Source organism: Bufo gargarizans, chromosome 7 (genome assembly GCF_014858855.1).
Source record: "Bufo gargarizans isolate SCDJY-AF-19 chromosome 7, ASM1485885v1, whole genome shotgun sequence".
NCBI classification, from domain to species: Eukaryota; Metazoa; Chordata; class Amphibia; order Anura; family Bufonidae; genus Bufo; species Bufo gargarizans.
The window spans coordinates 174203917-174219772 of NC_058086.1; the positions used below are offsets into that span (position 1 = coordinate 174203917).

The 15856-nt window shown below is 46.2% G+C and overlaps 1 protein-coding gene across 3 annotated transcripts in view; it reads left to right on the top strand.

Moving 5' to 3' along the window:
- The window catches only part of SOAT1 (sterol O-acyltransferase 1), a 54947-nt gene that overhangs the window by 17861 nt on the left and 21230 nt on the right, over positions 1 to 15856 (top strand). For all 3 annotated transcript variants that reach the window (XM_044300716.1, XM_044300714.1, XM_044300715.1), the window contains exons 2-4: positions 603 to 744; positions 13267 to 13325; positions 14864 to 15012. In XM_044300716.1, the coding sequence (XP_044156651.1) occupies positions 618 to 744; positions 13267 to 13325; positions 14864 to 15012 (335 nt within the window). In that variant the 5' untranslated portion in view covers positions 603 to 617. The remainder of the gene's footprint in view (positions 1 to 602; positions 745 to 13266; positions 13326 to 14863; positions 15013 to 15856) is intronic.

The window sequence follows — 15856 nt, forward strand, 5'->3', positions numbered from 1 at the left end:
TGAACGCCACCAGACTGATGCAGTCTGAGCGGATCCGCCTCCATTCAGACTGCATCAGGGGTGGACGGCTGCGTTCGGGTCCGCTCGTGAGCTCCTTCAAACGGAGCTCACGAACGGAATACCGAACGCTAGTGTGAAAGCAGCCTTAGGTGCTTTCTATAGGCTTTTCAGTGTATGATTTCTTTGAAGGACCCATTGACCGAGTAACTTTTGTTAATCCTGGTGCTGTCTATCCTCTCAGGTTTCTCTCTAACATGAGACGTAATCTCCTCTATTATGGAGGTTTTCCAATGTAAAAATAATCTGTTTACGGTCTGCTCGGCAGTGCATGGGCGGCCGGCTGCCAGCGTCCTGTATTTAACTCTGTGTTTGCTTAGTCTGACACGTAATAGCGCCCTGTACGGAGGATGTGACAAAACAGTCTCCTACTGCACCTATGTCTATGTAACCTGCCTTGTTCCCACTCCGCATGCAGGCATTGTGTTGGTGATCTGTTTTTTTTTTTTTTTTTTTTTTTTTTTTAGAACTTTTTTATATTTGCTTTACATTTTTATTTATATTTTCATCTTTTGCATTTTATTTTATTTTTTTTTCTCCCCCAGGTCAGTGATTTGACAATGTCTGAGGAAGACTGCCGCGTTTTGCGGAGTCGTCGCTTAGTCTCCAAGCCTCTGGTGACCACGGAAAGAGATGAGGGTTTAAGAAGATCAGACGGGGACAGGTCATTGAGAACCACGAGTAATGGTAATGAGAGCCGATGGAGCCTTATGTACAGTGTGGCTGGGACTGTTTGCACCTTGTTTTGTTCTCTTGGCTTCGGTGTTAATCTCCCGGCGTGTATGCTGACGTATGGAGTTTATGCCATTCTGTTACATGCTGTCACATTGTGAGAAGAAAAAATTGTTTTTTTCTCACAATACTAAAACTTACAGACTCTCATGTACTGTACATGCGCAACGCTTGAAACTTGTTACAAACACATGCCTGTTTGTAAGTGGATGTCCGAATAAAGCTTCATGTCCAGCCTTTAAGTGATAGCCTATCCTGAGGATAGGCTATCACTAGATGAATGGCGGCGGCCGGCACCCCACACCGCGGCTGCTCTGTGTATCTCTGTTACTGGCGGACAGTATTGTCAAAATTTGTGTTGTACGGCACTGGTCACCACCACGCTGCTGCCATTGAAGTCAATGCAGTGATGAATGCTGTCCACTACATTGTTGGTAATACAGTGTAGTTGTGGTGACGGCGCTACACAGAACATCTGCACGGTGGGGAAGCGGAGTGCCGGACCCCCACCGATCAGCTAGTGATGAGCTTTCCTGAGGATTGCTCATCACTTGAACTCCAGGATAGGCCATTATTAAAGCATAAGATAGGGCAGTTGTGAATGCCTTGTGTATACCTGTTTTATTCAATGTGTCACTTGTGGGTTGGCAGTCATCTTGATTCCCTTTCCCCTCAGATATGGGTTTCCTTATGAATTCTACATTTCCCACCATGTCTGACTTTGCAAAGACAGAGGAGGCAGAGTCTCAGCACACTGCACTGCTCTGTGTAGGGGCAGCCATAACAGATAAGTGACACAGAACTGCTGCCCCCTCACACTGCAGGGTCTCCATGTTATCCTATGTGATACAGCTTGAGCATGTCTGCCCTTTCATCCCTCCCTTTGACATGCAGGAGGCAGGGAGACCAGTGTGAAGCTCCATCCCATAAAACTACACTGGAGAGTCAGCACACACACAGATAGTACAGGCAGTGTGAGTCAGGAGGTTTATATAACTGCAGCCGATCACTGTGCACACTTAGCTGCTATATATCTGCACTCCTAGCCCTTTTAGATAGAGGAGACATTATATCTTCAACAGAATACACGGATATACAGAGGAACATGGAAGGAGGAGAGGGGCTAAGAGTTGCCTGGAGGGATATTATTTGTGATGTCATCCTGTAGTTCAGTTATTACACCCAGCGATCTCCTCCACTGTATAGGGATGACCGATGGGTAATGCCATCGCTCATCCCCCCCATACAGAATAGTTATTTGCCGGCAGCAGAGCGTGATTACACAGTATGATCTGCCACAAGCAAGCAATGATTATTTATTTTTATTTTTTGAACCTTCTTAATGATTGCCTGATTGAGCTCGTTCATCATGTAATTACAATCAGATAATCGCTAATGAGCGTCCCTACGAATGCTTGTTAGTGCCGATCTCCCCGAATATATCGCTAGGTCTAATACAGCCTTCAGCGTTTCAGGCAGAGGCTCTGTCAGCAAAGGAACATTGTATAAAAGGCTGAAAGAAGACATCAGTCTATCCAGTTCAGCCTGGGATTAGCCTTTAAGGAATTGCCTTAAAGGGGTTTTCCAAGACTTTTTAATACTGATGACCACCTAGTCTCTGTATCTGATCGTTGGACCTCCGCTGATCAGCTGTTCAAGAAGGCATTGGCACTCCCAGTAGCGCCACCACAGTCTCCAGCTTTTCCTAGGCCGGCAACGTCACGTTCATCTGTCACGTGGCCTGTGTGCAGCTCAGCCGTATAGAAGTGAATGGGACTGAGTGCAATACCAAGCACAGCCGCTATACAATGTACGGGGAAGACTGTGGCGCTCGCAGGCGTGCCGGTGCCTTCTCAAACACCTGATTAGCGGGGTCCCAGGTGTCGGACCCCCAATTATCAGTATTTAACATTTTTTATTTAAAAGCGTTAAAGGGGTTATCAAGACCAAAAAAAAAAAAAATGCCCCTCACACTGAATCTACTTACCTGGCTCCCCGCTCCCTCTGCCGATCCTGGGGGGGGTTTGGGGAAGCGGCCAATGGCAGGCGGGTGACGCTAGGGAGGCTCGTCTCTGTCCGCCGTTGGCTGCTCCCCACACCTCGACACCTTACCTGGCTCCTGCCATCTGAAGATTCAGTGTGAGGGGCCTGGGCATATCGGAGCATTTTTATTATTATTAAAATATATATATTTTTTTATTATTAAGTCTGATAACCTATTTAACAGTCAACAGTAGAACATTGTCCCCCAATGTCCTGTATCTCCACCCCTGATTTGAGACCATGATTACATTCACCATGTAGCATGATGCTGACTAATGGAAGCATCCACTTCATCAGGAGGAGAAGGTTACTGCCGGTTGGATGTGTTCTGTTTTGGCCAGTCCGTTACTTATTAACTCCGCCATTCAGTCCTCCGGTACATTGCAAAATCTGAAGTCTTATCTTGTCCTATCTCTGTCTCAGGAAATAATCATTGTGTTTTCCAAAGTGATTGCTAAATATGTCCTTATTATGAAACTGAGCAGCTTGTGCAAGGATGGACCTAAAGCTTTCCGGAAGGCACGGGAGGCGGCCATTCCCTGAGCACTCTTCGGCTTGGTTTCGCTCCGCTCTTCGTGCTGAGTACAGATCCATAGAAAGTATGTGGGATCCACACTCTGCAAGTTGGAAAAGCAGAGCTGATGCAAGGCTAAGGTGCAGAGCACTCGGAATCTGACACCTTCTGTGGTTTCGGTAAAAGTTTAGGTCCCCTAAAAATATTGAAGTCCTCCTGTTGGCCAGTAACGTTATTATTTGCTCCTCTCACATTGAGGGACGGTCACATGATCAGGTTTCCTGAAGCGAAAACCAAATGTGAATTCAAAACAGAAGAGAAGTTGTATCAGTCCTTTATACTTTCTCTCCATTTATGCTCCACCCCAGATTTTGGCTTCCAAAATTGCATGCAGAAACCGGACCGTGTGGCCATTCCCTTAGGCCCCTTGCAGACGAGCTTGTGTCACGCTGTGAGTGCACAGCGCAGCTCCCAACACTGACGGGATCACATAGCATTATATTGATTTATGATGCTATGTAACCCTTACAGTTCTGGAATGTATTAGATGACACTGACATAATGCCGCCAGTGTTATCCAGTACACTCCAGAACTGTAAGGGTTACATGGCATCATAAATCAATATAATGCTATGTGATCCCGTCAGTGCTGGGAGGTCAGGCCGGGTGCTGCCCTGCGGACTCTGTGTGACACGCGCTCGTCTGCAAGGGGCAAAGTAGTTCGAAATTCTGGATCTCAAACCATCTCTCTTCCATCTCCATGTACCTTTTTAACTCTAAAGCTGCCATACAGCAAAAATTGACATCTGTGCTCTGAGCATCATGCCCCCGTGTTCCACACTTGCTGGATCTCTTCACACTAACGTACAGTATTTTTATTTTTTTTATATTTATTTTGCAGACCCATTTGATTCATTTCAATGGTTCAACAAAAAAAATGAAGTTGCTCTGTGTGCATCCCGTTTCCGTATTTCCGTTCCACAAAACAATAGAACATGTCCCATTATTGTCCACATTATGGACAAGGATAGGACTGTTCTGTTAGGGGCCAGCTGTTCCATTACCCAAAATACACACGGATATCATCCGTATTTAAAAAAATTTGCGGACCGCAAAATACATACGGTCATGCGCATGATCCCTAAGGCTAAGACTGTCAACAGGGTCCCGGAAGGACTGAAATGTTGGCCAAAAACTTGTGCGTTTCTTCATCATCTACACTACATTTTCTAATTCGATGGGGGTTGTCCATTCCTTTTACAAGTGATAGCCTAGCCTCAGGATAGACCATTGCTGTCTGATCGGCAGGGGTCCAACACCCGCACTTTCTCTGATCAGCTGCTCTGCAGTAGCTAGTTTCTGCAGCGCTGAAGCCATTGAAGTCACTGGAAGCTGCATTGCAGTAACCAGCTCTGTCTACTGCACATTGGACAGAACTGTGTAGTTTCGGCACCAAAACTACTGCGGAACGGCTGTTTGACCCCTGCCAACTGGAGAGTGATGGCCCATGTTGAGGATAGGCCATCAGTTGAAAAGTCCCTCTAACAGAACAGGTCTGTAGTGTAATGGTAACTCTTCTGTCTGACTGACACACAGAAGGTCTGTTGTGCGAATTCTGACCTGATAAATAATTTCCTCAGTAAAAGTATGTGCCCCCCCCCCCCCCCCCCCCCCCCCCCAAATATCCAACACGGCTTTATTAGTATACACTGCATTGAAATGAAGACACATGAGGCTGCCGCCCTCTGTGATCCGTGATGTTCCAGCTGGGAGGGGAGGGAGCGGCAGAGACCTGATGCAACACACCTCATTAGTCTTGGTTTGGGATGTAAAACACAAGGACCGCGTCACAGATTGCAATTATGCTGCAGGTGTCAACAGGTTGACTGCTGGTATTTCTTTTTGTGTGTGTGTGTAACCAGGTGTTCTGTATTTAACCCTGGAGACTGGGATAATTAAGGGTTAAAATCTTTACTCTGTGCTAAATATTGGTAGAACAGGTCTTTCATTTCCACTGAGCAACCTGCCTAATCATACAAAGAACAGGATGGCTAGGAAAACGTTATTGAACCCCCCCCCCCCCCTCAGGGTCCTAGACCACTATGGATTTGACCATGAACCGATTCCCCAATGTAGACCTCCCTCTGCTAGCCTAGACCATCATTGATAACCCCCTTCACTGCCCTAGACCAAGGCAGATGTTTTCTACCCTAGATGGCCAAAGGATTCACCATGAACCAGTCCAGACCACCAGGTAATGTTTTTAACCACTGTACAACTCTAGCTTTAAATTTAAAGGGGCTGACAAAAAAAAAACATGGTTGCATTCTTCCAAAAAACAGTGCGCCACCTGTCCATGGCTTGTCTGAAATTGACAAATGGGGACAGAGGCCCTTCAGGGCCTGTTCCTCAGGGCCCCATTTTCACAAAACCCCTGTTCTCCATCCATCACTCCTGTATGACGAATCTGGAAAAGCCCATTTCACGAGTATAGATAAAGATTTGCTGTAAAGTAACGTCCTTGCAGTTACCAATCGCGTCAGCCATGGACATGTAATAAGAGAGTGGTTATCCTCCTGCTTATCTCCCAGTAACATGTGCTCCTAGTCGCCCATGATATCAGATCAGCAGTTGCTCCTTATCGCCAGTGGGGGAAAAAACGGAGAGAAAATTCCAACCTGTCAGACCTTGCAGGATGACGGGCCGAACTGGATGGACAAATGTCTTTTTTCGGCCTTATGTACTATGTTACCTTAGAGGACCTGTCGCCTCTCCCGAAGTGTCTTGGCAAATAATTGCATTTGCTATGTTTTTAACAATTCTGGAGCATCTTTTACCCTTTTTGGTGTTCCATTCCTCTGCTATTCCTCCTAGAAATGCATTCCTAAATTGAAACATGGGTGTTCGCTGTTGGGCGTGTTTCCTACCCACTCTGACACTGTCATATAGATCCAGTTACAGCAGGGACATGCCCCTTTCACAAGGGAAATGGTAACGCCCAGCTGTCAACTTATTCAGGAGGAATAACAAAGGGACGGCACAATGCAGAAGTAAGGCTACTTTCACACTTGCGTTCAGAGCGGATCCGTCTGGTGTCTGTACAGACGGATCCGCTCCTATAATGCAGACGATGGGATCCGTTCAGAACGGATCCGCCTGCATTATAGTTTAGAAAAAATTCTTTAAAGTGTGAAAGTAGCTTCAGACGGATCCGTCCAGACTTTACATTGAAAGTCAATGGGGGACGGACCCTTTTGAAATTGCACCATATTGTGTCAACATCAAACGGATCCGTCCCCATTGACTTCCATTGTAAGTCTGGACGGATCCGTTTGCCTCCGCACAGCCAGGCGGACATCCGAACGCGGCTTGCAGCGTTCGGGTGTCCGCCTGCTGAGCGGAGGACAGACGGTGCCAGACTGAGGCATTCTGAGCGGATCCGCATCCACTCCGAATGCATTAGGGCCGCTTGTGAGAGCCTAAAAACGGAATTCGCAAGCGGAGCCCCGAACGCTAGTGTGAAAGTAGCCTAAAAGGTGCCCCAGAATTATTACATGGGGATCCAAGTAGTTACTAAAGCAGAGGTGACCTCTCCTCTAAAGATGTAAAGATGACTTGTACCTCTCCTGACCTGTCTGTTTTACCAGCTACGTGCATCCCCCCCCCCCCCCCCAATATAATAACTGTTCTATTCTTATGAATCTATGATGTGCCATTCCTCTGTTATTCCTTCTAGATGTTATCAATGAATTGCTAGTTTATGGCAATGAAGATCCTGATTGGTTGCGACCACCTGCATAGTCTGACACTATGCAATCAGTGCTGCCAGTGTCAGACTATGCAGGGACACACTGCCAACTGGTAATACCCAGCTGGACCTTTATTGCAGACTGCTAGAAATTCATTCATAACTTCTAGAAGGAGTAAATAAAAAAACGGTACAACAGAGAGTGATAAGAGTAGATGTTCTAGAAATGTTATTACATGGGGTCAGGAGAGGGGACATGTCCTCTTTGACTGATGCTGGATTATCCACCTAAAATAAGTCTCCGATCCTCGAAGCGAGCGAGGCGCTTTGTCAGGGATAACCTATGTTGGGGAGAGCTTTGCATCAGAACTGGTTCCGTCAGACTCCACTAAGTATAGCTTTGTGTTACTGAGAACAGTTTTTAATGAATGGCTCCTTGTTTTTTCCTGGTCTTCAGTCCAACCCCTAATATCTGCCGCCTCTGTTTCCAGCGAGGCTGGCTGCCATGTGACTCCATTGCTTCCCGTACAGTGAGTCGTTCTCTCGAGTGTTTCATCAGGATGACGTCACTGTGACTTTCTGCTGAATAATGTCTCTGGCTGAACTCTAGTAAACTCCCGAAACGTGGAGGGATGCGGAGTAGTAGGAGGTTGGGATGCCTATCCCTGGATCTGTCCTCTCTGCTCCGGCTCCTCCAGGGTTCTAGATCACACAGATTACAATCCAGTACAAAGTGGTTCAGAGTTGTTGTTTTTGTAAAGCTAACAATGGTTCCCTTATCTTTAGCCTTAGTACTTGACCTTAAAGGGAGTCTGTCAGCAGTTTTGGCCATGCAGAACTGGGTAGGGGACACAGAGAGCAGGACAAACATACCGTTTGTCGAGCTTTTAGGGAAGATGGGTGTTAAGGCCACGGGTACGAGTGAACGTACATAAGATCCGCACGAATGTCTGTGCCTTTCTGCTGCATAGCTGCGCCAAAATCCACACTGTCTGGCAGCGGTTTGGGGTTTGGATTTGATGCGGTTTTGCTGAAGATTGCAAGTCTGAAATCTGCAGCTAAAACCACACACATTATCGACATGCTGCAGATTTGCAAATACCCACGGCAGGTCAATTTGCGCACAGGAAAAATCTGACAATTGTGTAATCTGCGCTACACTGGGGGAATCTGGGCTGGAAAAACACACATTCCGCAAGGTGTGCATGGGGCCCGATTGTGCTAGATTCTGCTCCTGCAAGTGCCCTGGATGAGCAGCTTCACTAGGAAGCGCTTTCTGCATTGAGCTTCACACCCCCCCCCCCCCCCCCCCCCCCCCCCACCCTTTGCTCTGTCTATCAGCTGCACGGGACATCTAGTTGGATGCCACAGCTGTCACTCATAGAAAAGGGGAGGGGCTGTGCATTGTCGGAGCAGACAGCAGTTCATGCAGGAGCGGAGTCTGGCAGAATAAAAATTCTGATTCACTAAAAGCACTGTCCTGCTCTCCCCAGCCCCTATGTAGAGCAGTCAGCAGTTTTGCATGGTCAAACTGCGGACAGACTTCCCTGTAATTATGTTCTATTTACTTTTTTAAATGCTTCTTGCTGTGGAGCAGTCGTATCGGTTGCATAAAGTTCCAGAAATTTGTGCTACTTTCTCTTAATATCATTAACCAGTTCCTGCCTGAGTGCAGAAGTTCGAGTGTCAGTAATGATCCTACCGATCAATTTTAATTTACTCATTTCAGAAATTTTATATAGCGCCATTTTACTGTAGGGATTGATTGTAGTCCCTCCCAGTGCTATGGATGCCCAAGGACATTAATATTTCTCAGGCCTGGCTCCTAGAAACAATCCAAGGAGCTTCTGTTTAAAAGGATGTTTGTTTTTTTTGTTTGAAGGACCCGACGAGACACGTAGTCTACTACACAATCACATACGTGGGGTTCAGAAATCCAGGGCACACGTCTCACGTCTCTTGCAATTTTTAATAAGTGAATTTCATTCAATGGCTTGATGTAGAACACTAGTTCACAGATTTGACATGCTACTTCCAGCATGTATAAATTTATTCCGAGTATCATAAGATGCTTTTCAATCTTAGGACATGAGAAAATCTCAGAATTATTTGGTGCAGGAGTAAGTGGGGATTGGGTGGGTGGTGCAGCTGTGCGGTCTTCTAGCTGATACTGCAGCGCCGTCCACCCAATCCCCACTTGCTCGTGCACCACGTACGACTTGAGAATGACCAAAATGTTGTCCTGTGATATCCAGAATAAAGTGACGTGCTGGAAGTATCATGTGGATCAGTCAATGTAGTATTCTATGTGAAGTGATTGAATGACGTCCATTTATTAAAGAAGTGTGTCCTGGATTTCTGTACCCTATGTGCGTGGTTGAAGAATCCTTCTGCTGGCACCTTCCCCCTTCACTTGGTGTGCGGTCTCGCCCATCGTGAAATGAAGAATTCATCCCTTTAATTGGAGAAGCCGCCCCAAGATTGGGTTCTGGTAGTCACGCCAGAGAAAGATCCTATTTTCTGTCTTTGAGCATCCGTGCAAATGTAGTACACCGGACCTTACACAGGTGAACTGGGATTAATGGCTGCAGCTCCCATCAACACTAGGACACTGGTTGACCTGTTAAATGTGCACTTAAAAAAATGTTGTTTTAATATATGCAAATGAGCCTCTAGGAGCAATGGGGGCGTTGCTGTTACACCTAGAGGCTCTGCTCTCTCTGCAACTGATGTGACCTCTGCATTCTGATTGGCAGTGCCAGGTGTTATGTTTTCAGTGTCAAAGTGCAGAGAGAGCAGAGCCTCTAGGTGTAACGGCAACGCCCCTATTGCCCCTAGAGGCTCATTTGCATATAATAAAACATAATTTTTCTCAGCAATGCGGGCACATATGAACATGGGACCAACACAGATGCCTAAGGGCTCCTTTACACTTGCGGCAGGACGGATTCGGCAGGCTGGTCTCCCTGTCGGATCCGTCCTTCCGCTGTTTCGCCGGACCGCCGCTCCATCCCCATTGACTATAATGGGGACGGGGGCTGAGCTCTGGCGCAGCACGGCGAAAGCCGCCCGACTAAAGTCCTGCATGTCTGACTTTTTAGTCCGGCGGCTTTCGCCGTGCTGCGCCGGAGCTCAGCCCCCGTCCCCATTATAGTCAATGGAGACGAAGCGCCGGTCCGACGAAACAGCGGAAGGATGGATCCGACAAGGAGACCAGCCTGCCGAATCCGTCCTGCCGCAAGTGTGAAGGAGCCCTTAAGCTGCCAAGTGCAACATGTAACAGGTCAGACAGTGTCATAGATACAGCTGATCTTTAATTGTGAACCCATTAGGTCCCACAATTTAAATCCAAAAATCAGTTTTTTCTTTGTGCATGGAAAGAAAACTAGTGTCCGGAGAAAACATGGGAAGAACATACAATCTCCAAGCAGATGTTACCCTTGGTCAGAATCGAACCCAGTGCTGCTGGGTATCAGTGCTGGGCAATGGCCGCCGCCCTGTGCATGTTGGTTTCTACATGGTTCAGTGGATGAAACGCTTCAGTAACCTGTTAGCTGGCGCATCTTGCTGGCTTAGCACATTCACATTTTACACATGACATGACATCATCTTCAGATTATTTTTCTTGGAAAAACAGAATACAAGCAATCGGGCCCCTATCCCAACCCCCATTAAACCGAAAGGGTGTTAAGTAATATTATAATGTCCATGAGTTCCACAGTCCAAGTTTTTTTTAATGGTGCCTCTCTTCTGGTATATGAATCTCTCAATTGTATCAAATTATGGACCTTATCTTCAAGTACCTGCTCCTTGGGGGGGGTTGGAAGCAATTCAACAGTATGCAATAAGTTTCCAAGTCTTTTTATCCTCATATTTGCCTCCATTGCAGCATTGTTTGGGGCTTATTCTGAGGTGTCTTGGCGTTTACCATCTTGTATTCTTTTCCCTGCTTGTTGGTGTGCTGACCTCTCGGCCCCCCCCCCCCCCCCCCTTGGGTCCTGTCCTGTTCCACCTTTAGAGGTCTGGGATGTATTGGATAACACTGATGGCATTATGCCAGTGTTATCCAATACATTCCAGAACTGTAAGGGTTACGTAGCATCATAAATCAATATAATGCTGTGTGACTCCCGGCAGCAATTGGAGGGCAGACCGGATAGTGCGATGTGGACTCGCTGCAGGAGGAACGCTCGTCTGCAAGGGACCTTGGGATCCATTCACACATCCTTATGTGTTTTGTGGATCCGCACATCGCCGGCACTCTCATAGAAAAATGCGAAACGGATGCGGACCCATTCTGCGGACGTGTGATTGGACCCTTAGAAACCATAGCCATTAATCGACCTGCCCTTTCTCCGCCATTCATCCTCTTGTTCATAGATGGGTTTACAATATTACCTGGCTTCAGCCCTCTCTATATCTAGTAGGAGGCCTTTTTAGTTTGGTCCTAGTCTCGTTTCTCCGCCAGCACATTAAACCAGTATGGGTTAAATTTCCACACCATGCATCCCTACAAAACAGGAGGAAGGAAGTTGGCCGTGACAAGCACAGGGGCTTGGTCTGATAGTCTACGGGGAAGATATTGTATGTCCCATCGCAGTGTTGCCCAGTATTAAGTCTATCCTGGATAGTGACACATAAGTACTAGAGTAGCAGGAGTATTGTTTTATCTGCAGGTTCCTTAACCTCCAATAATCCAGCAGGAGGGCTCCTGCAATAATCTCCCAAATGGGGTAATTTCCCATGGTGTTGGTTGGATATTCGGTCAGAATCTATTTTTTATATGCCCCCCTCGTGATGTGAGAAAATCCAGGGTTAAGCTGTGACCGTCAATGGAAAGCTGAAAATGTAAGTGCTTGTCTTGTGTACCAGAAGCTTCACAACGTAACCTCGCTGAGAAGACCGTACATGCTGTACCAACACCAAGGACATCTTGTCCTCTCACCGTTGTGAAGGATGGATGGCCACTGAGGGACCTTTTTTTGATTTATGGATTGGTTTTGTATACGGTGATTATAATGTTACGGAGGCGAATAATTGCCAGGAACAATTTCCCTGCTGAATTGTGAAGCATACAGGGCACCGTACCCTGGAAGATGTCACCCTTCACATCACAAGTATTTAAGCTCTTGGCATTATCAAAGGGGTTCTTCACCCCCTCCCCAGAGCCTTTTGGGTAGACCTCCCCTCCCTGAACCGGCGAAGGGAATCATTCTTGCCTTACCCTCTCTGATGGGTTCCGGCTCCTTCACCACCACGGCACCTCTGCAGAGTTTCGGTCTCCTCACAGTTAACATCTGGTTTGACGTGGGTCACTTGGCCACGTAGGTAACGTGTCTCCCCATACATTGTCATGACACGTTACCTCTGCGACCAGTCTTTGGTGCAGTAGCCACTTTATACCGGATGTTAACGCAGGAAGATCGGAAATCTGCAGCAGTGGTGGGTGAGTGAAGGAGCCAGAACCCAGCGTATTTATTTATTTATTTTGGTTTTTTTTTCTCTTCCCCCTCTGCAGTGTAGAAAACAGTATTGGGGTCCATTCACACGTCTGTGAATGTGTCGGCACCGTTCCACAATTCTGCGGAATGGGGGCTGACCTATTCATTCTCTATGGGGCAGGAATGGATGTGGACAGCACAAAGTGTGCTATCCGCATTGCCGGAGCCGGCCCCGGATCCTCCAGTCCACGGCTCCGGAAACAAAAATAGAACAGAACATGTCCTATAAAATCAATATTTAAAATCCCAGAAAATGCCTTTAAGGGTTAATGAGCCCCGAGGAGGCATGTGTTGAGCAATGAGAAGAAAGGGAAAAAAAATAAACTGCAATAAAGATACAATCTGATAATAACTAACCTGCTTGTTGACGGTTTCTGATAAATAATAGAAAATACAAAGTCTAACGCTGAGCCGGGAAATGAGCTGAAAACACAAAATTACAAAATGTTCTGCAGTAGGACATTGCGTTTACTATGTCTATAGAGATGAAGCACTTCTTTTAATGAATTTCTAGTAAGTTAAATATAATTGTCCTGCGACACTGGAACAATCGTCTCAATGTGACCTGGTACCATAAACAATCTGTGAAGCCTTCGATGACTTGTCCTCGTTGTCCTCGTCCTCTATGTTCTGTACGTGGTGACCTGACTTTTGTGCTTTCTTGCTGACAGGTTTTATGGACTTGGAGCATGTGATCAACAGAAAAATGGAATTGAAGAGGAAAGCTGAGGTAATCTACTGTCCCGAGGCTGCTTGACCTACGTGTTCATTGACCCGAGCATAGCAGAGCTCAGCTTGTTTACCTGCTATTGTTCTGTACAGTGACAAGGAAGGTTTAAAACGTTTATCCCATGATTAATGGAAAAGATGAAACTGAGCATGTGCGGCCTTCTCAGTGAGCCAGGCAAAGAAATATAAAAAAGAACAAGCAGCAGGTGGCGCTATACTGATACATTTTATTGAATAACTCAGTGGCTATACAAAATGTTTAATTGCATGCAATTATAAAAGTATTCAGGTCCAGGTGCTGGTTTAGAAACTGAAAGTTTTGTGGGACAACCCCTTGAAAGGGCATCTGTCAACAGACTTGTACCTGTGAAACTGGCTGACCTCTTGTATTACTTGGCAGGTGAAGGCATCTGTGTTGATCCCATGTTCATATGTGTCAGCATTGCTGAGAAAAGTGAAGTTTTGATGATGCTTTAGGAGCAACTGGGTCGTTGTCGTTGCACCTAGAGGATCTGCTCTCTCCATCTGCTACGGCCTCAGCAATTTGATTGCCGGGGCGAGGCAGTCATGATCACATTTACACTGCCTTACTGTCAGTCAAAGCTCTTGTTCGCAGCATGCATTGCCGCTGCCTTGCTCACCTGTTCCTCTATTCCAGGGTTCTGGTGGTTTAGTCCTAGCATAATCCTTTTTCTGCCCAGTGGGCCCGACTGCCAGAGTAAGGCTGCTCCATCAACTCCGCAGGCAGTAGCTTTCTTCCTGATGAGCTGCATCCCCCTTCCAGTAGGGTGCACTCACTCTGTCTCTAGCTCTTAAAGAGCTTTGGCACACCTCCCTAAGGTATTTAAGACGCCTTCCCTTGTGGAAGGGTGCATGAGCAATAGGTTCTAGTTTCCTGCAAAGGTGTGTTATTTGTCTTGTTTGCTCAACCACTTTTCGGCTTCTGATCGACCCTCTGCTGCCTGACCTGATCTCTGCTTATTCTCCGTTCTAACCCTGAACTACCTACCTTGACCTCGGATGATGGTTTTTGTCTAACCCCTTGGTGCTCTGCAATGGTCTGCCTTGACCCCTAAGGGTCATCATTGTACTAAACAGAGACTTCTCAAAGATATAGCAGCCTAGTGGCTCCCCTGCAGCGAAGTCTACATCCATGTATAGGGTTTAGAGTGAAGACTGGTAGGGGCACTTAGGTAACGCCTTTAGGAGTAGCCCCAAGCCAGAGATTTATCAAAACTGTCTTAGTTGCCTATAGCAACCAATCATATTCCACCTTACATTTTTTAGAGCTCCTTTGGAAAATAATAAGAGAAGTCTTGATTGGTTGCCACTGCCAACTAAGTTTTTAGTAAAATCTCCCCCAAAATGTCTTGTAGAGATCTACTGTAGGTGAATTTTACGGGTAGGCAGAATGCAAGTTGGTTACTGGTCCCATGGCCTGTAGAATTATCTCTGGAAGGTCGTATTACTTGGTATCTAGATTATCCGCCATTTTATTCTCTATCCTTCAAATTCTGTTTAAATTCTCGTTGCCTCCAGGTTTTGAAGAATGAGCTGATGAAGGAAGTAGACATTCACTTTAATGAGTTTGTGAACAACTTTATAGAAGAATCCACTGCTCTAGAAGCCTCTTCTGCGTCCATCAACTGTTACCCTGGAAATGGTGAAAAAGACGTCCACAAAGCGAGGTAATGTTGGTGTAGTTACAGTGTTCGCAGGATGGTTCAATGGGACCTGTAGATGACCGGGCCTGAAGCAGCCATTCTTTTTTTTTTTTTTTTTTTTTTTTTTTTTTTTTTTTTTTTTAAATAAAGATAAATAGCGCAAGTATGGTACATACAAGACATTATGTCAACCCACGCAGGGGTTAGTAATAAAATGTAACGTGAATACATTTACCCAAGTACAAAAATGTGTCGGGGGTCATAGATAGATTACAAATAATATCTGAGGTTGCAAACTGATTACAGCTGCACAATACAGACCTAACGCATACGTACTTTAGAGGCATTGTGAAAAAGAAAACCGTGCGAACTCGCTATTGATAAGTTGGAAGTCAGGGAGCATCGTTGGTTGCCGAGTACATATGTGTTGTATGCAGGGTAAGCGGGGATGCGCACCAGTCTCCCCACACTTTATGAAACTTTTGCAGACAACCTCTGTGTTTATAGACCATGTTTTCCATGGAGACAGCATGATTTACCAGGGAAGTCCACTGCCCCCTTGAGGGGAATCTATCCCCCATCCACCTCAGGGCTATCGCCTTCCTGGCCATAAACAACGTCTCAGCAAGGAAGATTCTTTGATAATGCGACCAGGACTCCTCGTCTATAACCCCTAGTATACACAGCTTGGGGCATAGCGGCAATGTCACGGGAACCATGGTGGAGAGGACCTCCAATACTGAGGACCAGAACTGACGAATGATCTTGCAGTCCCAAATCATGTGACACCTAGTGTTTCCCTGCCCATTTTGATATATATGTATGGTTTTGTGTGAATAGGACAACTATGGCAACTGTTTTGTTGGGC